The 26,604-nt window shown below is 37.7% G+C and overlaps 1 protein-coding gene across 2 annotated transcripts in view; it reads right to left on the bottom strand.

The window, feature by feature from the left end:
* The window catches only part of SLC13A1 (solute carrier family 13 member 1), a 259,980-nt gene that overhangs the window by 19,688 nt on the left and 213,688 nt on the right, over positions 1-26,604 (bottom strand). For both annotated transcript variants that reach the window (XM_019750080.2, XM_074315658.1), the window contains 4 exons: positions 14,500-14,651; positions 5,769-5,888; positions 1,355-1,450; positions 848-949 (listed from right to left, as the gene is read on the bottom strand). In XM_019750080.2, the coding sequence (XP_019605639.2) occupies positions 848-949; positions 1,355-1,450; positions 5,769-5,888; positions 14,500-14,651 (470 nt within the window). The remainder of the gene's footprint in view (positions 1-847; positions 950-1,354; positions 1,451-5,768; positions 5,889-14,499; positions 14,652-26,604) is intronic.

The following is a 26,604-nucleotide window of genomic DNA, read 5'->3' as shown; positions in this document are numbered from 1 at the left end:
ACCAAAGTATTTATAATGAAATGTAGGCTGGTCCTTAATTTAGAAAATTATGCTACAATCTTCCCCCTCATTTCACATGACTCAGCAGTGACTGCTGGGATATAAGACTCTGAGAGGTAAAATTAACTCTGACCCAGCTTCTAACATTAGTTTGGAAAATCAATCTTGTTGCTTATTCAGGAACCGTTTATCTATAAAATAGGGACAGATATGGATGTATAGAGAACTAGGGCTAAATGCACAGAAATCAAGAAAAAGACAAGATATTCAAACAAATAATAATCCATAGAAGCAAAAAACAGTTAAGTTTGCAGAAGTCACAGACTATGAATTCTTATCAGGTTATTAAGAAGTATTGAGTAGCATTTATTTCACATAATAAACATTTATGTTACACTTCATGTAGGGAGAAGAACAGCACTATTCTAAGAGTTATCATTAGCTCCATTTTACAGATGAAGAAATTGAGAGATAAGGGATCTGCCCAAAGTAAGTGGAAGAGCCAAGAATGGCACCCACATGGTGTGGCTCCCAAGTGTAAACTCCTGCCCACCACAGAACACGGCTTTCTTGCAGATTATATTTCTAATTTTATAAGGATGGAAATAGCCTTATCTAAAAGCCATTTTTGTTACATGGTAGTTTGGTTATCTTGTCTGAGGCCTTATTTTAGATTTCATTCCTTTTCATTATTTTTTTCCTGAAAAGATTAGAATTTTAAAAAATCTTTTAAACGGAAAGGAAGAAAAAAAAATCTTACACAATCTTTCATAGTTATAGGAACCACTTAGGAGAAAAGCAGAGTATGAAACAGGAAAGGCTGACAAACGTAACATGTAATGCTTACTCTGGGAAAAGCGCAGACCAACCAGAAACAAACCCAGGATCTCGGCTAAACCATAGCAGGGCCATGACAATGAAGAGGACCAAGGTCACAATCTCCTGAAGCCTGTGGAAAAATTCCAATCCTTTCATTTAGTTTCTCAGTGAATACATTTGTAGAAACTCCCTAAACGGTGGTCAGGAGGAAGCTTAGCAGAACCCTGAACACTAAACAGTGGATGAGTCAATAATTTGAGAGAATCAGTGCAATTAGAAAAGGATATTATTCTTCTGTGGGTCTTTCAGTGTTGTGTCATTCAACCTGGTAAATTTTATTTAGACAGCTATGTATTTTGTTATGTTGAGGCTAACACATTCACAAAAGTAAGTACATTAGGGGCCCTTATCGAGTGTTATAAATACATTACGGACAATTATCAATTATGTGCTTATTTGCCTTTAAATAAATACTTGTAGTATAAGGGGTGTGTGTGTGTGTGTGTGTGTGTGTGTGTGTGTGTGTGAATCTTACCTCATTGGCCCAAGTTTTTTGTACTCTTGTTTAATCACCTCAGCACAAGCTTTTTCTTTGACTGTTTTGGTCTTGCCACATTTAAACATCTTAAAACTGAAAAGAATAAGACAGTTAAGTGAAGGATTCTCCCTTTGTAGAAGATATTTGTGTGACAGCTTCATAAAATAAAAATCTCCCTGCTAATAACAGAAATCTGTGCTTTTCGCCTATATCTCCGCCTCCTTCCACGAATGTCCCCCCCCCACTTTTTCTGTTTTTGCCTGGTTTGCTCAATTTTCAATGCTTTACTTTTGTTCTATATGTTTGCCATAATATCTTCCCCTGATCTCTTCCTTTTCCAAATCCTTTGCACCATTAGAATTTTGTTATGTACCGCTCATCTCTAATTTAACACTTTATTATGTACCGACTTGTTATATACTTTTAATGTATTTATTGCATACCTAGATTGTTAATTGTTGCACCTGTGTAGGTTTGATCTCACTAGCCAGATAAATTATGAGGGCAGAAGCAGTATCATAGATGTTTTCTTTGGCCCAGTATCTCTAAATATCAGCACGCACAGTAAATACTTGATTCATCAACTCAATAGGACCTTTGTCAAATTTATGAGACAGTTGGTTGTCAGATCCATCAATTTTCACAAAATGTACTAAACTCAAGTTATACACAAGTCATGAAAGTCCATACACTGGTTATGGACATAGTCCAAACTAGATCTATTCTCAGAACTGAAATCAAGTCTATTACATTTTTTCTTCAAGTTTCTTCACCTCTTATGTCCTTATAGCCTCCATTAGATAATTTCCGACTTGTTTCCAATAGTAACTGCCAATCTCTATTTTTTTAGCTGCTTATTTTAGTGACCACTTTCCCCGCTGACTAACTTTTCTGTCCTGAAGTCCAGGGTCTTCAAAGCTTTGAACAGTTTTTTGTGAAGTACTGTTCCAGACCTAGATTAAAAAAAAAAAAAAATCCCTCCAGAGGAAGAAACAAATGGGAAAATGGCCAGATTCGTACAGATTATTTCTTGGACTGTCTGTGAGTAGCTCAGTTAGACTATATTATATGTCGGTATAAAAAGCACCTCTGAGTATATATCCAAAGGAATTGAAATCAGGATCTCAAAGAGATACCTGCATGCACATTTTCAATTCAGCATTAATCACAATAGTCAACATATAGATACAACTTAAATGTCCATTGACAGACAAATGGATAAAGTGGTATATACATACAATGTACAACGGAATATTATTTAGCTGTATAAAGGAGTGAAGCACTGACACGTGCCACAACATGGATGGATCTGGAGGACATTATGCTAAAGCGAAATAAGCCAGACATAGAAAAATAAATACTGTGTGATCTCGCTTATCTGTGGAATCCAAAATAGTCAAACACAGAGAAGCAGAGAGTAAATTGGTGGTTGCCAGGGGCTGGGAGGAGAGGAAAACCGGGAGGTGTCAAAGGGTACAAAGTTTCCATTATACAAAACAAGTAAGTTCTGGAACAGGGCTTATGATTGGTAATATTAATACCGTATTGTGTACTTAAAAATTTGCTAGAAGCATAGATCTTATGTTAAGTGCTTTTACTACAAAAAGAAAAAAAAGCACAGAAGATAGGAGGAATCTTTTGGAAGTGATGGGTAAGTTTATGGCATTGATATTGATGACGGTTTCATGGGTGTATATTTATCACCAAACACATCAAGTTTTGTATACATTAACTATCTACAGTTTTTTGTATTATCAGTTATACCTCAACAAAGCAGTTTTAAAAAAGGACAAAAGCAGGGGCATTTTCTTCTGTAAAATTGCTTGGGTAAACATGAATATTTATGAGGCAGTAAATAGGAAGACTGAGGTGGTGTGAAGGTAGTTACCACAGAAAGACACATTTTATTTATTTAGTTAGTTAGCTAGTTATTTTTCTGTAACTCTGCTACTCAGAATTGTTTGGACTGTTACTCCCTTTGGAAGATCAGTATTTCCTCAATTCTTAAGTCATACATCCTACACATTCATAATTACTCTCCTGCACACTCTCTAATCATGAACAGAATGAGACGGAAGTCATTGCATTTAAGATCAAGGAGATAATTTTTCATTTGCATAGTCTCACTGAAATTTCTGACTAGGGCTCGTCTCAAAATTTTACCCTGTCCTAACGTAAACGCTATTATGATAAGAAACAAATCCATGGAACACCTTGAGACTGATATGTGGAATAGAAAAGTACAGACAGAGATGAGTCTCCTCAGAAACAGTTTTCCACCCTGTAGACTGCATATGTGCTTTGTCACGTAGGTTGGGGACCGTGCATAGTTAAGTCAAAAAGCCAAACTGGCTTTGCTGCAAAGGAAGGTTAATGCTATCACAAAGGAACTGATGAAGCATCTGACAGTGCATCAAGCTCTCCATTTAAATAAGTTCGGTGGCACTGATAGATCAGCTCCTCTTCCCCAGTACGGTGGGGTCATTTATAATGGGTGAGTTAACTGTGTTAACAGCCAACGCACTAATCAAGATGCATGGTGGCTTGCCAGGGGAGTGGCTGATAATTTCTGTTTGTCGATCTAAAACCTCCATAGGTGAACACCTGACAGACTGAAAAGGACACTGAAAAATTGGCTGGAGCAGGAAGCTCTGCAGTGTCTAACCAGTAGTGGACAGCCAGGGGACTGTTTAAACATGCCACTGATTGTGATTTATGGATGGTGCCCAATGTATGCACTTCACAGGACTTCTTTTCCTCCACCAGAGAACACATTCCAACACAGTTTCCTTTGATCTTAATTTCTCCTTTTTAAGTGGGGGGCCATTTCCAAATAATGACAATGGTTGCATACATAATTTATAAAGTCATTATATACAGCAACACCCACCCACCCCCGCCCGAGGGAAACAGTGGGGGTTCTGTGAGGGGATGTTTTCTCCATTGGCTTGAGTTTCCTGTCCCCTGCACCCTGAATTGCTACCTGCACAACGGAATAGACCCCTGAAGGCTTCGATTTCCAGGAAGGGGCATTTAGTACCCAGCTGGCCTCTCCCCACTGAGGCCCACCTGCTGAAACCAGTGACATCCCACACATTTGCTTCAGCAGGAGCACGGCCACATGCGGCTCCCACAATCTGGACAAAGAGATTTTTTTTTTTTTTTTTTTAAATCATCAGTACCATCTCTCCACTGCTCACAAAATTGTGGCAGTTCTGGAGAAAACCCAGGAGGAGGAACGGAGAGGGAAGAGTATCTGTTCTTATGCTACTAGGCTTGGAAAATTGGCCACGGGTATGGAAGGAACGGCATATGATCGCAGTGTTTGGCTTTCCAGAGGAAGTACAAACAGCTGCTTGGTTTGTGTCACCTGCTTGGTGGATAACAGGCGGTGTGATTGGCCCTTGAAATTATTTAAATAAAACCCTGTCAGAATGAACTAGAATTGTGTTGTTTTTCAGGGGAAAAAATTCCTCAAGTTTTTATATATAGCCCTTCCCCCTTCGTTTTCTGGAGTATTGTTATGTGTGCTGAATATAGGATGCTGCATTTTCTATTCTTCAGTGAAGTCCTTCATAATTTTAAATACTGGCTGTCATTTAAATCGTGTGATTCATTGGTACTGATGAATCACCAACTTCCGACCCAGCCAAGGTAATATTTGCAAATTCTCCTTGCGTACGTATATCTGACATCTTAGCAGCTCTTTGTTGACCAGTGCTTCTTACCTTGACTGCTATGTGTTCAACTCGGGCCCCTGTGTGTTAAAATTACAGCGCTGGAAGTGATCTTACTGATCTTCCATTTAAATTCTACCGTTTTACAGTTGAGGACGGAGACTGAGACCGGGTCAGGACTTGGCAGGGTCACTCACCTGGCTTGTGAGAAGCCACAACTTTATCCCTGGTCTCCTGCTTCCTAATCCAGTATTCTTTCCACAAAGCACACTCTCAGATCTTTATTTTTTTCAAGGATGTATCAATTTTGGTGCTAGGACAAAACACCCAGCATGTAACAGCATGTAAACTGCATGGAACAGTTTAAAGTAACTCAACCTGAGGGAATCCCCGTATTAAACCAAGAGGAGGGCAAAACTTCTTAAAATTTCACTTTTAACAGTTTGGACTGGGTTGTCATCATAATCATAATGAGCCTCTGGCCTCTTAATACCTAATTGGTTTAGGACTCAAAGGAGACCAAGAAGGATTTGTTTTCCACAAAAGGCTCTTCCACAGCCAACGCTGTCTGGATGATATCCTACAATATCCTTAAAATACGTGTTCAGATGTGTTAGTTTTGTGGGGAAGAGAAATGCAGCTTCACGAAATAGGTGAAAGAGTTCTGGGTGAGCAGCTGAGAACTCGAACCTGGACAACTTCCTTTATCTGATTAATGTAGACTATTGACTTACTTGAATCCTAGGAAAAGCCACTGGAGCCAGATCCAGGACAAGAGCAGAATAATAATAGCTGCCGGGAAGGAAAGCAGAAACCATGATCCAAAGTTGATGCAACGACATTCAGGGTAGCGCCTGTGTGAAAAGAAGCAAAGGTGCTCAGGGAAGGCATACAAGTGGAAAGTGACAGACGGCCCTTCACATTCTCCCTGTGCTGCCAGCCAAAGGATGGTGGTGGCGGTGTTCACCAGTAGGAATAGAAGTGAGTGTTATTCCTTACCTCTTCATACGGTAACTTCAGATTTATTGCTACCTCCCAGAAAAGCAAGAGTGGGTGTGTTATGATTTTTCTTCCCTTTATTCAGTCTGTAAGGACGCACTTGTGAAAAAACCTACAATAGTACCTGATACTCATTAAATGCATAAGAAATGGGTGTGCATGGGTGTGTGTGTTTGGGTGTTAGTACTTAAACCATCGGGATATGAGTGAGGAAAGACAAATAAGCAGACTTGGGAACAGGTGAGAATTAACAGAATGCCTGTTACCGTTTCACATTGGTAGCAGGCACCCCCAGCACCTAAGAAAGGACTCTGACCCAGCTCATGTTGTTTCTCACAGCTGTGTTTCTCGGTTTCTTCTGCCACAAAACAACTGTAACCGTCATACCAGACATATGGTAGTCCTTTCTTCCTAGAATTAGACAGTGTTTTGGGTCTCAGGCAAATGGAATAAATCTGGACCAGATAAAATTAATTAAAAGTTCTGTGGAAAATATCAACTTTTCCTTTATCTCTCCAAGTTATTTTTAGCTTTTTAGCTCACATTATAACAAAACAATAGCAGCAAAAAAAGATCAGTAACAAGCACAGTTTCTTTGGTAACCTCACATTCATTTTTTCACAATGTAGACTGAAGTCTAAATAAATTCTCATATAATGTTATCTATTTTATGACTGTGGGGGAAGAAAAAAAAACCAACAGGAAATTTGAGAAACAGTTGCTCTTAGTTTTTCTTGAAGCAGCAAGACATCAAGACAGAATTGGAAATCCAGAAAGTACAGAATATACCGGGGGTGCCAAAAAAATGTATACACATGACTTGTATCCATCTTTTGTTATCAGTATACATTGAGAATTACAATTTTAATACAGTTTTTTCCTTTCTTAAAATGTGTATACATTTTTTTGGCACCCTCTGTATACAGAAGTAATAAAAATACCATCAACATATTTTTGAAATCACAAAATGTGGAGAACTTTACAAAAATGATAGATTTTTACTATTCTTGTTCTATTTAAATCACATCTGCATTTTGCCTTTTAAAAAAGATCATGTAAATAAATAAAATGTTTCATGCCTAAATCCATCGATATAAGCTAAATTTATGTATTTTAGAGCATTCTTTCTTTTCTTTTAGGATGGGTTCTAAGTAATGCAGATTTTAAACAAAATAAAAGTTTTCAAAACTCTAGGTTTCTAATGTTTTCTACACTTTCTTTGAGCTAAAAAGTTGCTGATCTCCCTGGGTCCTAGAGTTACCATTAGCAACTTGAGGATAATTTTTATCAACCTTGAAGAGAAGCAAGGATTAGTTACATATTTATGTATTAGAAAGTGACAAACGATAAATAAGAAAGGCTAGAGAATACATAGAATTGGTGAATGGAAGGATGCTTTATCATGTCCATGAGGCTCTATTGAGCATTGCTTGCTTAAAAAAAAAAATTAAGTTGGAAAATAAGAAAAGGCTTAAGCTTGTTTCTCATCAATTTATTAGACTTGGATTACAGGTTGATGGCCTATGTTCAGCCTAAAGACATTTATAAATGCTCTTTGGGTTAGCTTCAAAACGATGCCCCAAGCTCCATTTCATTTTCCACCATATGTGGCTCGTACCTTGAAATCAGGGTGCATTATTCACCCGACCTACTGCAGAGAATCCTGTAAGATTTATTCAGTGGAAAAGAGGATTTTCAGAAGTTTTTCCTGGAGGGATAGTTAAAATGAAATCCTAAAAAAGCTAAACTGTTTTTGTTTGTTTGTTTGTTTGTTTGTTTTCTTCAGTTGTAAGAAAGTAAACACTACCCAGGATTGTGGTCTCCATGATAAATCCTTACACTTCTACCTGTAGTGAATATTTTGGATGAAAATGGAATGAATGGCATACTCTAAAGGATTAGCTTCACTGTGGGGTTTCTTTTCCAACTTTCTCATACCCTAAAAGTGAAGTGATTGCAGGTATCTTCCTAAAGCAAATATAGATTTCTTCCATCATGAACCATGCATGTACATTTAAATCTGACGCGATCCTTTTCTTTCACCCTGACACTATGTTTTGAGTGTCTACTACGTGACAGGTACTCCTCTAGCTATTGGGGATATAGTGATAATTAGATGGGCATGGTCTAGGCTCTCATCAAGTTTATATTTAAATCAGGAGAACAGGTAATAAACAGGGGAACATATAATGAATAAGAAAATAAAGCAAAATGATGTAATAAAAAGTTATCAGGGGAGAGAGACATTTTACACAGTGTGTTTTCAAAGAAGGTGACATGTGAGATGAGATCTAAATGGCAAGAAGGGGCCAGTCATGCAAATTACTGGTAAACCACATTCCAGACAGAGGAAATAGCAAGTAGGAATGAATTTGGAATGTGTGAGGATCAGACAGAAGGCCGGAGTGGCTGTGGCTAAGGAACAAAGGTCACAGCGATGTGAAATAAACTCCATGAAGTAGTCAATAGGGGTCAGATCACGTATAACCTTGTAGGCCATCAGAAGGAATTTGAATTTTTGTACAAATAGAAGTAGGAGTGGTTGGAACATGGTAATTAGATTAGTGACATGACCTAATTTAAAGTCTAATTTACAGTTGTTATTTACATAAAACATGTTGACTCTCAAGACTGTTGACTCTCATGTGGCTTCCCAAGACTGAAGGCAACAAGAATGGAAGCCAAGCTGTGGTAGGAGGAGTTCCAAGATACCCCCCGCCCCGCAAGATTCCTGCCCCTGGTATACAGCCTTACATAATCTGAGAGTATTATCTGTGAATAGAACTTATGAATATGATGGGGCTTCATTCCTGTGATTAGATTCGTTTATGGAAAAAATGAAGGAGTTTTTGCAAAGGTAATAAAAATCCCTATCAATTGACTCTTACTTATTCAAAAGGCAGGTTATCTTGGGTGGGCCTGGCTTAATCAGGTGAGGCTTTAAAAGAGAACTTCCTGCTCACCTAAAGAAGCAAGCTTCCACGCTGTGAAAGGAAGGGGCCACGTGTCAAGGAGTCTGGGGTAGCCGCAAGTTGCTGACAGTGACCCCATGCCAACAGTCAGAAAAAAAAAAAAGGAGAAAAAAAAAGGTACCTCAGTAATTCCACCGCAGGAAACTGAATTCTGTCAACAACGTGAATGAATTCAACTTGAATGAACTTGGAATAGGACCTGAGCTTCTGTGGCGATTATGGGCCCAGCTGACACCTTGATGTCAGGCTGGTGAGATTCTGAGCAAAGGACCCAGCTAACCTGAGCCTAGATTCCTGCCGTGACCCACAGAAATTATGAGATAATAAATCTGTGCTGTTTAAAGCCACTAAAATGACAGCAATTTGTAACAGCAATAGAAGACAAACACGCATGGAAATTTATTAGAAGACAGAGGAAGTTTTGCAGAGGAATAGCCAAGAGCGGGAATAGCTGGGATTCTAGCTTAGATTGGTCGCAGCAAAGATGAAAAGAATGCAATACATTTCAAATATATTTGGGACAAAATGTAGAAAAGGTGCCATTTATTGAAACGAAGTCTGAGGGAAGAATGGGTTGGCAGAATATAAGGGACTGGGGGATCGGAATGCTGCGATGGCAGGTTAATTTAAAATGTCCCTTAGTTTTCCAAATGGCTGCATTAGAGAGGCAGTAGATACATGAGTCTGGAACTGAGGGGAGAGAGCAAGTTAGAGATATAAAACTGGCAGTGACCAACATGTAGGTGGTCTCATAAACCATGGAAATAGGTATGATAATTTTGGGAGTAAATGGAGATAAAAGGAACAGGGAATGCGCCCTGGGGGCACTCTAAGTTTTAGAGGTCAGGCAGAGGTGTAGGAATGAGCAGACAATCTAACAAAAATCCTGTGAGAAAAGCACTGCATTTCCATTTTATGCCACAAGACACACAGTCTCCAAAGATGAAGTGAATTGCTCGAGGTCACAGATTGTGCAGTTGCATATTCAACCCAGGAGGAGTGTTTAAAACCCAACCTCTTTTCATTAATACATAGTGTCCTCAACTCCAGCTCCCAAGTGAAAACAGAAAATTCTACAACATTGCAAAATATTCATAAGCTAGAGTACAAACGTGATGTCTTAAGGACCCTTTAGAGCCCTATAGAAATAATTGTTCCATAACAGAGACATGCTTTGATCTAGAGCACATGTGCATGTCAACGTTGAAACTTAAGTAGACAGTGTTGTTGCGGTTCTTATGCCCAATTAAAAATGATGAATAATACTAATGAAATATACAGCAATGGTCTCAAAGGAATGGATGTCACTGTGGAAATTTACAGCCGTGAAACAGACTTGGGCCATTAAGATCACTGTACGCTGGTGTCCACAGCGATTACCGTCCTTTTGATTAATGAGTGTTTCGATTGTTTCTGAGTCCAAGCCACTTTTCAGCTTTAGATTTGTGCACTTCCAGAGGTTTCTTTTCAAATATTAACTGCTTGTTATTTATGACTCGGGCTTCGATTTCTAGTAGCACTCGTGAGTGTAGAAGCAGCAGCCACAGTGGTAGCATGATGGACAATTTCCTACGTGTCAGGCCCTTTGCTCAGAGCCACACACGTATTCTGCCATTTACTCCTCACGATAATGTCGTAAACTATAGTTGTGCCCCCATATGTCAGAGATGAAGAAACTCATGTTCACAGAAGTTAAGCTAATATATACCAATATTAAAATCTGAACCAAAGTCCGAGTTCAAACTCTGCAGTACCCAAATTCTTTCTAGAGTACTTGCCAGAGAAATTCTGAGAAATACATACTGCTCATTCCTGAAGGGGAAAATCATGGAAACTTTCGAAGGTAGCTATTGCCATGTAACTGGTTTACCTTCTCCCTCTGTAATTAGCCAGGAGGAGAGGTTAGAGATGTGGACATTGAATTTAGGTCACCTACAAATTCACTTCTCTTACCGTTTCTTGGTTTGTGAGCCTACAATAGTTATTACTTAACATACAATGAGTCACAGTGGCTGCTAATCTTTGACAATACAACTTCCTTCCACGCTGCTTTGTATACCCACATATTTCACAGCTGACACCCACGGACTGAATAATAGACTTCGATAATCAGCAAGATATGAAATTTTACTTGTGATAATCTTCCATTCTTAAGCTGGTAGGTTTGTTTTTTTGTATTTAATAGTTGCTGTATTTGTTAAACGATATTGATGCGTCAACGTTACTCTGTTGTAAAAACAGTAATTGTCCCTAATAATATTTCCCTTAATAGCTTTATTTTAATATCAAAAGATTATTTAGCTACTCAGATGAGTCCCCAAGAACAAGCAGCACTTCATTTACGTCTTGGTTCCCTTATCAACTCCCCATGCCCCTTGTGGGGTAAAAGAAGAACAAGACACTGGTTTGTGAAGCCTCTACAAGCTTGCAGTCCTCAGAGGTGGTGCTTGTGTGTGTGTGTGGACAGGTTTATAGAAATGTGAACATCGTTTATGAGAGGAGGAGATGGGAAGATGGGGATGGCAGCTTAGGAGTAACTGAACGGAGTTTCAAATGATACGGCATCTACACAAGTAGAGAAAGAAATCAGCAGGTGTTTTTTAAGAACAAGACAGAGAAGAATCCAGGGTGGTATTGATTAAAACTTGTGTCAGGAAAGGAGGAGACTGGGGGATGCATGGCAGAGTATATCAGGGGAAGGGTGGGTAAGGATCGGGGAGAGAGCAATCTGGATTAGAATGTTGCCAACACAGCCTCCTCACACGTGGCCTGTGAGGCCGTGAGGCTGCAGCGTGGAAGAGGCACCAGGACTCATCACTGCACCTCTGAGCCTCGGCTTCGGCGTCTGTTTTCTTATGTGTATGTTTGTCTAGACAACTAGATGGAATCTTCTTCCTGGTAGGTTTTATTTTCTTTAGTTCTCCAAAAGAATTCCAAACAGTGCCTTGAACATGTGTGTCCTCAACAAGTGTTTGTTGATTGACTGAGTGAATGAGTGAAGGTCTCTTTTTATTTGCATGGAATAAAATTTAGCTTTCCCAGAATTCTTTGTTCTCATTTTCTTTGTGTAAAAAAGAGAACAAATGACATATACATATACATATATATATATATATATATATATATATATATATATATATATGTATATGTATATATGTATATGTATATATATGTATAATGTATATATATACATACATATACATACATAACATATATACACATAGATACATATATATATAAATATGTAATAGATGATAGATAAGGCTTCAAAATGAGTTACCCAAACTCTTCCTCCCTTAGTTTATTTGTAAGTTGGTGCCTTTCTCTAAATGTCAATAGTAGGAAATCATTGACTTTTATAGGCTTCTCTATCCTTTAAAGCTGGGTGAGACCCAAAATGAATTTGTACAAAATAATCATGGGTATTGCTCAAAAAGATGGCAAGCAGTGTCAAGAGGAAAAGGTGAGATTATTGTAGTGGGTTTGGAAATAAAGGGCAATTTCTCTCCAGCTCCAAACACTTGGACAACAATAAATCTTTTTTTTTTTCTTCTCTGTTTTAACCTTGTGAAACTTTTTCCAATGAAATTGAGTGCAATTTATTCCATTGTTGCCTTGGGATGATGTTGTATTTTTTAGGGCTAATATTTAACTAAAAGTTTACTAACAATCTAGAGTGTTTAATAGTATCAACCATATTTTGTCACAGTTTATTTTCCCCTTTCTACTAGTATTTTCACTCAAGAGGAGATACTTGGAGGTATTTTTTAAGTCGGAATACAATTCCTAAGTGAAAACAAACTTTTGAAGAACAAAATCACTAAGTGTAAAATACATTTTAAGCATTTTCTAAATCTAAAAAATATTTTGTCTTAATTCCCATGACTGGGAGAATTAGGTTATACATTTAGGGAAAACAGTTATTGAAACATTTTGCTTAAAGTGCTGTCAATCTGTCACTGCAAATGGATGAATGCATTCAAAGAGTAAAGAGAACAAATAACTAAAAGAAAGAAAATTTGGTTGGTACACTGTGAAGGAAAACAAAGACCAAGGGCAAACTCAACATGGATTCCTTTGACGACATCATGTAATTTCATGGAAATGGTGTAAACCAGCAGTTCTCTCACATCAACAAAGATAAAACCGTAACAATTTGGTCTCAAGTTTAGAAAAACAGATTTACAGAAAGGACTAAGATGTGGAATCTATTTCTTTGGGGAATTCATGAGAAAGAGTACAAATCTACTTTCAGAAAGGGATCAAGTACATCTCCTGTCTTGAATTAGGGGATACATTGGATAAATCCTCCCTGGCACTGTGAATGTCAGATGCCTCCCACTTGTAAACCAAATGTCTTCCAAAGGTTCCTTTCTAAGTTGGCTGTTGAGTGTCCATGACGAATGTAGACGCACAGAAACAATTAGCATACATGGAGGCCTCTGTTATATTGTTCCTAAACTACTACATCAATGTTCTTTATATGCAAGTTCTCATTTCTTTCCAGAAAACAGAGTGACATTTTTGAGTCTTGGAATTCTCGGAAAAGCTATGCATGCACAACATTTTGCAAATAATTTTAAACAGTTCATGGAGTCTGTGAATCTGTTTCTTAGAGTGTAGCCTTCCTGACTCTGAAACTTATTTTTTCTGTAATAAGGACCTAAATCCTGTTTCAGGGCATCTCAGTACTGCCCGCCTTCCTGGAACTCTGACAATTATTTGTCCTATCAGTATCTGAAAATATACCGTGGGTGTACAATTAGTTTGAGCTCTCACATAAAAGCACGGACCTTCAAACTAGTGTTTCAATAGTTTTTACAAAATGCCAAGTATGTTTACATACTTTGTCTCATTTAATTCTCACAATAATCATATGATCGTTGACTATATTAGATATGAAAAAAATTAAGTCTTGGAGAGTAATGTAGCTTTTTTGGTTCAAATTCACAAAGTAAGTGACTGAATATTGTGGAATTTTTAACCCAAGTGCTCTGACTATATCCACAGATTCCCCATTTTATGCAATGGATTGATATCACAGTTCCAAACATATATCTAGGATCATATATCTGTCCTTTTTGAATTCCAAAGCCTTCTGTAATTAGTACCTCTGTTTTTGGCATTCATAATTTAAGTTCAAATGCCAGTTCCCAAACCCTATATAAATTGTCCCATGAGAATAATACCTTTACATTTCCTCTAACCGCCATTTGCAGTATTATTGGTAATGAAAAATATCGTCCCTGTTTGAGGAATTATCTCTTCTGAACTGACCTGGGGAATCTGTAGGCACCTGTTAAGTTACTGTGTCTTATATATTTAACTCGCCATAGAATGGAAGGTCTCTCGACCTATAAATGTCCTGATGGGGAATAAAGGAGAGTTAATTCAATATAATATCTCTGCCCTTGGAGTCTCTGAATCAAATAAGAATAATTCTTGTAAGTGGCGTGTTATCCATTTATTAAATCACTAGCCCAATATTACTTACATATTGAAATGCTCAGTGAAGATCAAGTTGGTGGAGGTACCAGTGATTGTTGTCAGCCCACCAATGGTAGAAGAGTAAGTAATGCACAAACTCAAAAGTTTACACATCATGTGGTCCCTCTTTGTTCGGTATTTGATTCCTGTGACTGTGTTCTGTCCAACAAGAAAATGTACTATGAGAACAGTTCTATTTGTGGTCACAACAAACAATAATAAATAACACCTGGTATGGACTGAACAACTGTGTCCCCCAAATTTCATATGTTGAAGTTTTAACCCCCAATGTGATGGTATTTGGAGGGAGGGCCTTTGGGGGGTAATTAGAGTTAGAGGAGATCAGGATGATGAGATCCTGGTCTAATGGGATTTGTGCTCTTATAGTAGGAGGCAGCACTGAGCTTGACCCCTCTCTCTCTGCCATGTGAGGTCACAGAGAGAAGGTGGCCATCTGCAACCCAAGGAGAGAGTCCTCACCATCCTGCTGCAATCTGGTCTGGGATTTCCAGTTTCCAGAACTGTGAGAACTAAATTCCTGCTCTTTAATCCAGCTAGTCTATGATATTTTGTTATGGCAGGCTGATAGTACAGCCTTTATCTTTCCGTCAATAGAAATGTAACAATAAAAATATTTAACTTGAAACCACTGGAATATTTTATAAACGTAGTTTCATTCACTTTCTCATGCTTCCTTTCTTATTCCTGAACCAACTCTTCCCTCCTTCCTTCCCTTCTCATCATCACTCCCAAATCTTTCTACTGTTTTTCTGCTGAACTGGTAGTGCATGGTCAGTAAGTGTCTCAACCTCTTTTTGGAGGGTTTCCCTACTTTCGTGCCATAATTAATGGCCACCTAGAAGATACCACTTCTGAAATTGAATGTTCTCTACCCCATATATTTCAGCCTAGGACGAGGGAGTCAGTGTCCTCCTTAATTCTCACTATCTCTTCTAGAACATGAGTCCTCTACTATCATAAAAATAAATCCATTGTTCTTGAAGGCTCATGTAATTTGGGTATCTCTTTCTCTCCCTATTCTTGTGAATAAGATATTCTGACCTCCTGGTCACCCACTGCTGTCACTTAAGATGACATTTGCCTCTGGCACACAACATTCCTCCACCCTCCAAATCCTGTCAGCATCTGGATAATTATAACATGTTTATGAATAACCCTTCAAATATACTGGCCTCACAGATGATTTTACCTCATTTCCAGAGAGCTTCAACTCTGCTCTATCAGTCACCCTCTCCTATAGTTCCGCCCTGGGTAGCAGCATATCCTCAAACGACTCCACCTTGAAAAGCACTATTTCAAATGTGTTTTGTTTAAGAATAGGACTTCCTAGGGTGAAAGACAAAAGCAGTTTCATGCCTTCTCTCACCCATGGTCCATATAAACCCTCGGTCGGTCTGATTCTTGCTGTCCCTGGGGTGAAATCTGGGGCAGAATCTATAAATTTCCTGGTCACTTCATTTAATAAATACTCTTTCAATCATGTTTAGTAAAAAAGCAACTTCATTTCTGCAGTTGAAATGAGCAGTCCTCCACTTAATAGCACAAATCCCAACTTTAAAGTTAAACCTTCTCCCCTATATCCGGCCTGCTAAAAGCCCATAGCTGGAAGGAGTTTGTGGGCTTGGCTTTTCCTCTCTCCCAGCTCCAATTCCAATTGTTAGTTTGTTTCTAACTAACAATTGTGGCTGGGGACAAACAGGATCAGGACATGATTGGTAACAGTTAGGAGAGTCTTACTTGACTGGTAAAATTAAGACGTGACATGAATCCCTTTAGACCTGATGAGTATTCGAGATGACTCCATCTGGTGGGTGCTTTTACAGATTATTAATTTCTGTCACCCAAACAACAACAGTAGAAGCCTGCTCCTTCTAGCTAGGTAAAACATCTCTTCCACTTGGTTGCTTAGGACACACTTGTGGTTTCTGCTCATGAGAGTCCCCCACACCCTTCATGCCGAGGTCAACCTGCCCCATCAAGAAGCCCTGGTCGGGAAAGCTGCTTTTCTAATGACACAAAATAGTCCTCCTCCCACATGTTCCTTACATTTAGTCCATGGCAAACAGGCACCTCTTCCCTGTTGGCAGTGAAAGTGCAGCTAAAAGTCCATTAGGTAAAGAGAGTGACTTTCAGATTTTTCTAGTGTGTGTCAAACACTAGTCCATTGGTCTAGAAAACAGATTCTCAAGTTCTACAAGTGGTGGTTTCTCTATCTCATTGTCATGAGGCAGGTGAGATGCTCCTCTCCCTTGTTGGTACAGGTTAGAGGGGGTTGGGGTAAATATTTCAACTCGGTCCAGAGGTAGACTATCTCTCAGCCTTCTCATTTTCAACACAAAGAGTCGAAACTGATTTTCATTCATTTCCTTTGCAAGTCCTGTGTCAGTGCAATATGGGTATAAAGTGTGTGCTTGATATTACCGTTTCTCAGGTGTAGAAAGCATCTCATCTTACCACCCTATTAACGAAGAAGTCCACTCCTCTACCACAGCTGCTTTTTCTAACTTTGCTGTTGCAGCACGTCTGTCCCTACTGTCCTTTCTCTCTGCTGGATAGTCTAGGTCACCGAAGCATCTAATTACTCCCAGTAGATTGGTCCTCTCCTTTATTCACTTCCTTTCTTATCCAGCTTAGATTCCATGGTAAACTAATGCAATAACTTTATTGGGGGGGCGCATTTATTTTTTGAGCCACTTTACTAAGGTATGATTGACATGGAAAAAGCTCTACATATATAAGACATACAATGTGATGAGTTTGGGGATAACGATACACCCTTGAAACCATCACCGCCATCAATAACTATCTTAACAAAACCCTAAACTCTCTTTCTTGTCTCTGTTTGAACGGTAGTTATTTAACAAAATTTCAACTTTGGATGAATCCAACCATTTACTTTCTCTGTGTCCTGTCTGCCCCCTGAGCAGCCAAGTATTGTTGGAGAGAATTATACACAAAGTACAGGAGATTGGGTTTCCTGCATTCATGACCACAAACTTCAACTGCTGAGTCCTTGCAGCCTCTCTACCCAACTATGTTTCTCTGACCAAACTGCTCTACCTGTCTCCACAAGAACATTTAAAACTTTCCCTATTCTCTTTACACCACCTTTTCAATGCCCTCTCTCCCTCTTCACAGGTAGCTTTACGTCCTACTCCACAGGGAAAATAGAAGCCAGCAGACAAAGGTCTCACTGTCAAACGTAGAAACCTACTTGCATCTGCCCTGCCTTCTCTTCCTTTTCATACATAAAAGAGTAAATGTCTTTCCTCCAACTTATTTCTGGACCCCAATCCCTCAGGTCTTATTCGAAGCCTTATGCAATATAGGCTTTCCTGGAATTTTCCCACCAACATTTAATCATTTTCAAGTCATCTTTACAAAAGAGAGAAAAAAAATCTTCTTAATCCTCCTCTCAATTTAACAACTGCCCTAACTCACCTCCATTTTCACAGCCAAACTACTCAAGACTTGTGTACATTCTGACTCCATTTCTTTAGCCACTTCAATCTGGTTTCTGTCTCCTCAATCCACCCCAAATGTATTTGCTATGATTCTCAATAGCTTCCGTATTACTAAACTCAATAGATACTTTCCAGCCTCAACTTTGTAGACCTCTCAGCAGCACCCAAAACAGCTGATCACTCCTTCCTGCTGGAAACACTTCCTTGGGCTCCCATGATAGCTCAGTCTTCTGGTTTTCTTCTACACTTCTGCCTGTTCCTCGCTCTCCCTTGCCAGTTTATTTTCCTTTATCCTTCTTTAAAACTAGAATTTCTTGAAAGTCTGTCATAGGCACTTAACCTTTCTCACAATAACATTTCTCCTTAGGAAATCTCATACATTTTCATTGTTTTAATGAATATAAATATACCACATCACCATATTCCTGTCTTCAGCCCAGGTTTCTCTTTTTAGACCTGTATATTGAATTGTCAGTTCAACATAATTTGCATGTCTTAAATAAAACTCCAATTCCCACATGTTCAAAGCCAAACTTATTTCCTTCCTCAAGCCTCAGTTTTTAGGATCAATGATGTAAGGTAATAACAGTACCACCACCATAGTTGCAAACACTTACAGTGTGCTTGTATGTAATAAACACCATTTTAAGTTAAAAATCAAATAAATGGTTTAATTCATGTTGTTTATACAACACAATGAGGTTAGTACTGTTATGATCCCATTTTACACATGAAGCCATGAGACTTCGAGGGTCAGTGATTTGCCCAAGGTCACAGAGCCGGGAATGACAGACTTAGATTATGAAACCACACGGAGCTCATACCCTCAGCCACTTTGCTTGTCCTCCTTGAAATCATTCTCTTCCTCACCCTACCAAGTCCTCTTAATTTTGTCTGTTTAAATATGTCTGGCCTCTCTTCGTTTTTTTCCATCCCCATTATCGCGTTGGTCTAAAATGACATCATCTCTGACTTGGGTTACTGTATAGCCTTCTGGGTATCCTCACATCAATTCTTGCCTATTTCAGACCTGTTCTACACACCTCCGCTTTTAAAAGAACATCTAGATGTATATAAGAAATACACACAAGGATTGCCCTGTGCCATACAATTAAACACGCGGTCTGTGACAATGACATCGAAAGATCTTTTTGAGAAATCATGATAGAAATAGATTTCTACTCACTAAAGGCCATCATGGCTGTGGGAATGGCATTTAACACGACAGGGTCAGGTGCACTGGACTGTAATTTGCCTTTTACTTTCCAATTAAACTAAAGGTTATAGCCCCCAGGGATATCTACTCTTTACCAAAATAAATTAATTTACAAATGTCTCCTTTGCCTTATATTTCCTACATGGAAATGATTTGTATTTCATATGATAAAAGTTTCCATTAAAATTTTCAAAAATAAATGGTAAATTTACAAATTCTTATAAGTGAAATTTGGAGGCTTAAATATTAATTATTTTACTATAGGAGAGATTTCAAATGCAAACCAGAATGTGGTGTATAATTTGGATATTAGTAAGTTGAGAATAAGAATGAAAACTTAAAGATGCCATGTGTATATAATTTCTCATTGTCACATTAAAACTTTCAAAAATATAGAGAAAAAATTGAATTTTATGTAAAAGTTTATTAGTGGCAAATATGTACACATGTATATACATAACAGTGATTAAAATGCATTGGAAGATATAAAATAAAAATAGGAAAACATTAATATATTTTCCATGCTTTACTCCTTTTCTTATATAAAGATTTTCCACTTTTTCTTAAATAAAGATCTTTAAAACATACACTCATGCTACTGCACAGAAGGTGATATTTATGCAAACATCACAGACAAACATCACAATTTAGAAACATATTAAAAATTCAAGGTAAATTGGAATTCTGTAGTAAATTGCAACATTAATATAACACATGGTTAAGTGGAGGTGTTTGGGAGGTGGGATGGGGTCTACCACTTTGGTTATCTTGCCAGTAAACACGAGACTCATGCAGCCAGCTCTATTGTTATTTTTGCTTAGGGCATGTGATTGCTGGGCTGAAGTAATCGAAGAAATGGTACTGTAATAAAGGGTAAAGAATGAGGACCAGAGGGCCAGTAGCAAAGGGCAATGGACCGAGAAATAGAGCTGTTAAGAAAGCCAGAGACGCGCCAAGCATGGGTACAGAACCTACAAACAAGAGTGGGGGAGGGTTTTCAGCAGATTCTTCTGCCCCACAGTAGTTTGAATCTGAGACCAATGGTTTGACCCGAGCTGAAGAGGGGCTTGGAGTAAATCATTTGGGGTAGAAAGTAAGACCCTGGCCCTGAGCACATGTGTTTGCAGATATTAGGACAACAAAATAATCACTACATTTCTCCATAAGTGGAGGAGGAATTTGGGGTGTGTGTGTGTGTGTGTGTGTGTGTGTGTGATATTTTCTCCTAAGAGTTTGGGAGAGAAAAACAAAGAATTCCGAAGTAAAGAAAGGAGGAGGAACAAAGCACCCAGAAGGGTGAGGCTGAAGACTGTCAGGGCTGAAGTGGCCGCAGGAAATCTCCTGTGATGGTAACCAAAGGTCATTGCCATGCTTATGTGGTGAATGGGAGTCTGCTTGCTTTGCAGGTTTCATGATGAAATTCAACATGCAGAATGGTGTGATTTAAAAACAAAACAAAACAAAAAACACGAAAAACATATCCACGTTACGTCTATGTGCCAGAAGCAAGACTGAAATGAAATATGTGACAATATTAACAATGGGATTATTGGGCTATCTGCTACCTTCTTCATACTTTTTATATCTTCCACAATCATAAAAACTTTTTTGAATTTGTAGAAGAATCATAGCCTAAGAGCAGACAGACATGTAGAGATTATCTGATATAAAGACCTAGTTTTTCAGAACAGCAAAATGAGTCTCACTTGTGACATAGCTGGCCACAGCAGAACTGAAACCAGAATCTGCATATGAATTCCCTCTCAATGATTTCCCTTGTGTCTCATCCTGCCTTCCAAAATACTTTTTGCTTATGGTGAATTTTTAAACCTACAGCTAAGGTGTTACGTTTAATTACATTTCATATTACTTTCACCACAGCAATTGTAACATAGCGTGGTTTTATCCAATCCCCAATTACGTCATACATTCGTATTTCACACAAACATACGACATTTGAGATTTTGTGAATATGTCTTCCACTGATTCTCCTAAGTGATAGAAAGAAATTTTTTTCCAGGACATGACCAAATTCAGGATCCCATGGCAGCGTCACACGAGTGGTGCTCAAAGGACATTTCAGAACAGAAATTTTGCAGGTCCAGATATAACTCACTATTGCCACCTGGTGGCCGTGATTGCAGATTCCAGGGGCATGTCACTCATTTCCAACCTCAGGTGCTAAAAGCGCATAGGTGAATCAAAATGGATTTAACTAGTGTTCTTCACAGCGCTGTAGAAACTACTTCATTTAGGTGAGTGTGGTATGAAAACATTAGGGTTTCTATTTATATTTAAAAAATTATGCAAGGCTAATTGCATAAAACGTTAGTTCCTACTAATCATTTTTACTTGCAAAGACAGCCAGTTTACAATCTTCTAGCTCATTTTGGATATTTATTTGCACTCACCTTAATATTATATTATACCATCTCTGGCTTTCTCAGTTGTAGGCATTACAATTAAATTTGCACTATGTTAGATGAAGAGAATGCAGCTTTCTTTCACAGCCTCCTCCACTGAACACACTCATACTTTCCATGTCTCCATCATCCTCCCATTATGGCTGCATCATAATTTTGCTTCGACTTTAGTGTTCAGAATGTTGCCTAGAGAACTATCAACAGCTGAGCAATAGGATACATATTACTTTTTCTGTTTTTCACTCCCCTCACATCCTTACTTACTAGGTTTCCTAAGTACATATCCCTAAATCAGCCCCAAATATTCTGCAGTTGTTTAAATCTTTTCTCAGAACCATCCAATGATAGGATACCTAATCGACATAAAATAGTCTACTAATTGGAGACATCTCTTCCAGAGCCTTCCTGCCTGTCCTAAAACTATTCCTTTTTTTCCCCCTCTAGACCTGCAACAAATTACCTAGACATTAGTCTGTCTGCTCACTTCATTGATAGTTTAACTGGATATTGATTTCTAGATTGGAAATAAATGTTACTCAGAATTTTGAGGGCATTGTTTTCCCAATTGTGTTCTGAGTTTCCAGTGCTTATATAAAGAAGTCTTTAGCCATTTGCATTTTTCATCCTTTTTAAGGAATCTGTTTTTCCCCTTTCTGGAAACTTTTAGGGTCTTTTCTTCACCCACAGTATTCTGAAATCTCAATGTTCTTTCCTATGTGGGTCTGTTTCATCTCTTGAACTGGTACACAGTGGGCCTTTTAGTCATAAAAATCATATTCTTCCATTATGGAAATTTTCTTGAATTTTTTATGTAATCTTCTTGGTTTTTCCTATTCTTTTTCAGAAACTCTTATTATTTTCTTGTTTAGTCCTATTTTTCTACCAATGTTTCCCTTTATATTTTAGATCTTATATTCTATGCATTATTTTACATTTTACTTATATATTGTATATTTTGTCTTGTTCCTCTTTTATAGAATGTCATTCATAGTTCACGAATGCCATTTCTTTGTTTACCTTTCTGAATAGATTGATAGTTTGTTTTCTTGTGTTTTCATCTCCTTGCAACAGCCTGTTTCCTGCAAGTTTCTGTTTCCTGTTTCTTTGTTTGGGATTCTCTCTTTCATGCCTGAGGCTTTCTCCAGATATCCAGGGATTGAGTTGTTTGCTTACCTAAGTCAGTGAAAAGCTGGTTGGAAGTTCTGTACACAGCGCCTTGGGACCTGTTGACTGTGGGCTTCACTGCGGTATCACGTGACTCGGCCTTTTTGTGAGAAAACCCAAGGCTATGTGTTTTCAATCTTCTCTCTTGTTCTCAAGCATCCTGTAAGGAAGCGCCTCCTCATCTCCTGCCTGCTGACAAGTGGGGGGTATGGGCCTGACTCCTGGAGCCAGTGGGGTGGAAGTGAGGGTTCTCATTGGTCAGCATATAAATTCACTCAGTACCCCTACTTTCATTGACAAACTCTCCCCCATCCCTGAACTGTGCCTAGATCTTTTTACCACATACTTCATCATGCTTAAACATTACAGTTCTGTTTCATAGAGGAGCAGCGGTTGCATCCATGTGGAGTTGAGGAAGAAATTTGGGAATTGAACTCTTTCATAAGCAATTTTTTACTTAACCCCACTTTTCAACATTTTAAAAACATTGAGGGCTGCTATGTAAATTGGATTGTTTATTGTCTTTCCTCAGTGCTGATGTAAGATTCCACTTTTGTGAGATAACTGAGTCATTTCCCACCCATTCTTTTACTTCCTAGCTTCCAAAACAATTATGTTGTCATCTTCTCTCTTGACATTTATATATTTTTGACTTACGTCTTAAAAGGTTTATCTGCTCTTGTTTAAATGGGGATGTAGAACAGAGGGAAGGCGAATGGGCCTATTCAACCTGGCATCATATTTGAAGATGCAATCTACCTCTTTTTACATTAAAAAGTAAATGAATATTAACAAATAATTATTGCACAGATGGACCTTGGTGCCTCCCTGGTCCCTACACCGGTAGCTGATGTAGGTTAAAGGGGAGGGGAGATAAAAGCTCCATAGTGCGCAGAGTGATTCACAGGGGGGCCCTGTGTTTGCTCTCAGCATACTGAGTTTACAAGTGTTTGGTTAAGTGGATGATAGATTATGCTTTCTCGTTTTAATTAAACCAGTCCTCCCATAATGTGCATATGGCTTTCAATTATTACTACAGAAAATGATTTATGTAAAAAAATCTTCAGAATGAAGATAATATATAAGCAAACAGCAAGAAAATGTAAGAGGAGAGTCTCCTCCTACTCCTAATATGATCTCCTTATGAAGACCTGAGCTCTGATCAGTTATAACCTGAACAACTCAGAGAAGTGGGTAACAAAATTGAAGTTACCAAGAAAACTCCTTGAAATATGATTTATATCTACTGTAGTTAATAAAGAATTATGTTGCACATTGTAAATCAGGATATTAGTTTATGTAATAATAGTACAATGAATAGAGAGATATTTAAAATGTAACACTCAAGACCTGAGGACTCTTCATACAAATTCTACTTTTTCAGTAATGTTGAAAATCAATTAAATCCAGGATTATTTTATTAAATGTTATTATTCTAATTGCTAAATATTTAGAAGCTTCCTTTGCAATTGCTTAGTGAAAAGCAAAAAGCAAAAATGTACATGCTATTAGGAAAAATCTTGATTTTTTTATAGTGGTAAAAGTGACTGGAATAATATATACATAATATAGCAGATTTCTCTATCTAGCTGCATGACAAATCAGATTCTCTGTTAAATGAAATGCTATTTAAAATATCTTGAAGCACCTTTTTAAATGTATCACCAAACTGCCTTGACCTCATTTAAATGAAAGTGGAATCTTAAGTAAGTGAATAGACAACTTTTTGACCTAATGATTTCAGTTTGTCCTTTTGCAGGGAGAGCTGGAGATGGCAGATAAGGCTCACTCTGTGTGGGGAATTGTACAGGAAAACACTCATAAAGACCGTATCCTTTGTAAAAGTAGACAGCAAGGAAATATCATGCTGGCTTAGGGAAAACATAATGTATCCTGAAAACTCCTAACCATGAGCATTTTTAAAGCTTAATTGGTGTGTGTATTAAAATAAAAACAATAATATAATTCAAGCTCTTCCACGCGCCTGCAACTCAGGACTTGAGGAATTCCCATAGAAACTTCAAGGGAAATTAGCATTTCAATATTTAAAAGCATAAAACATGCAAGAAAATAAGGCAACAAAAGTGAGAATCAGCAGAAAACAAAAACAGGCCTAAGAGAGAGAGCACCACAGGACTTCAGATACTAGAGTTAGACACAGAGTATAAGTAAACTTACTCATGATTAACAAAATTAGAGAAGGGATGGAGAATATGAGTAAGGAGAAGAAGAATACAAAAATTACCAAGCAAATCTTAAAAAGAGACAAATTTATAGAAATTAAAATTTAAATAACTGAATTTAAAAACTCAGTGGATGGGTTAAACAACAAAATAGACAGAGTTGAAGGGAGAATTAATGAACTGGAAGATAGATCTGCAGTTATTATGCATAGTGTCATCCAGCAAGACACAGAGAAGAAAAATTTTAAAAGATGTTAAGAAGCATGGAAGACAGAGTGAGAAAGTTTAACATGTGTTAAACTGGAGACCCAGAGGAAATAATGGCTGAGAATTCTCAATTGTTGGCACAGATCAATACACAGATTTAACACACACACACACACACACACACACACACACACACACACACACATTTTTAAAGTAACCAATGAGGAAAAATTGAAGGAAAGAATATTTGGAAAAAATAGAAATCTGGCATTAGAAATTCGAAGTTTATAAAGTTGCTTAAAGTTCAAGTGAATCATATTTCTCAGGCAAAAAATTTCAACCTAGATAAAACTGCAAAAGCCAGCAATATGCTTTTTACAAGAGATCCATCTAAATATTAATACAAGGACATAGAAATATTGAAAGTGAAGGGATAGAAGAAATGCCAGGTAAAAAATTATCCTAAAAAAGCTGGCATAGCTACACTATCATCAGACAAATAAACTGTAAGACCCAAAAAACATTCGTATAGATTGAGAAGGCCACGGCAAAATGGTCAAAGTGTTAATTAATCAGTAATATGTAAACATTCCAAACTGGAAAAGACATTATGTAAATAATCTAAAAATATATTGAAACCCAAACTGACAGAACTATCAGAAGAAATAGACATATCCACACACCACAATGGAGATTTTAACAAAACAGTTTCATTAATTAGTGGGGTAAGCAGAAAATAATTGGTTAAATCACAGATTATTTGTAAAGCACAACTAGCAAACTTGATCTAACAGACAGGATGCCAGAGCAGGGCTAGAAAGTCAGGGTCGTCATGATTATGGAGCTACCACACCAGCCTATTTCTGTCTTGTTAAAACTATTGCTATTCTGGGTCTTTGTTGTCGTGAAGAAGTAACTAATACAAGTAGTAACACTGAAAAGAAGACAGGAGAACGATTAGCACAAAATTCTGGACTATGGCAATCTCGATAAGAGGATGGATGCAATTGTGTGAGGAAAGGAGATGGAATCTGAGAAGGGCTCATGGAGATTTCTGGAAATTGTTATGTTCTATTTATATATGGTATAGCTCATTATATTCATTTTATTTTTCTTTACATTTTTCCATTACATTTTATAAATATGTATATGTGTAAAATATTTCATAATCAAAATGCATAAAAAACAATTTGTGTAAATGTATTTTTCTTTGATAGGAAATACCATTGGAAGATGCATAGAAAAACATTGCTGAGAATTTTAAGAAAGAAAATACAGTATTAGAATACATTACATAAAGTGGGAGGTTTACTATATAGTTAGAGGAAAGTACAGATGGTTCCAACATGGCTGAGCTTATGCTATGTGCTAGATAGTATTTCAATAACACAAAATGTGAAGAACTACATTTTGGTGATTCAAAAATGAAAGATA

The sequence above is a fragment of the Rhinolophus sinicus genome, linkage group LG11 (assembly GCF_036562045.2).
Source record: "Rhinolophus sinicus isolate RSC01 linkage group LG11, ASM3656204v1, whole genome shotgun sequence".
Classification (NCBI taxonomy): Eukaryota; Metazoa; Chordata; class Mammalia; order Chiroptera; family Rhinolophidae; genus Rhinolophus; species Rhinolophus sinicus.
Note: the sequence above shows the minus strand (reverse complement) of the source record. Positions and strands in the feature narration are given on the sequence as shown.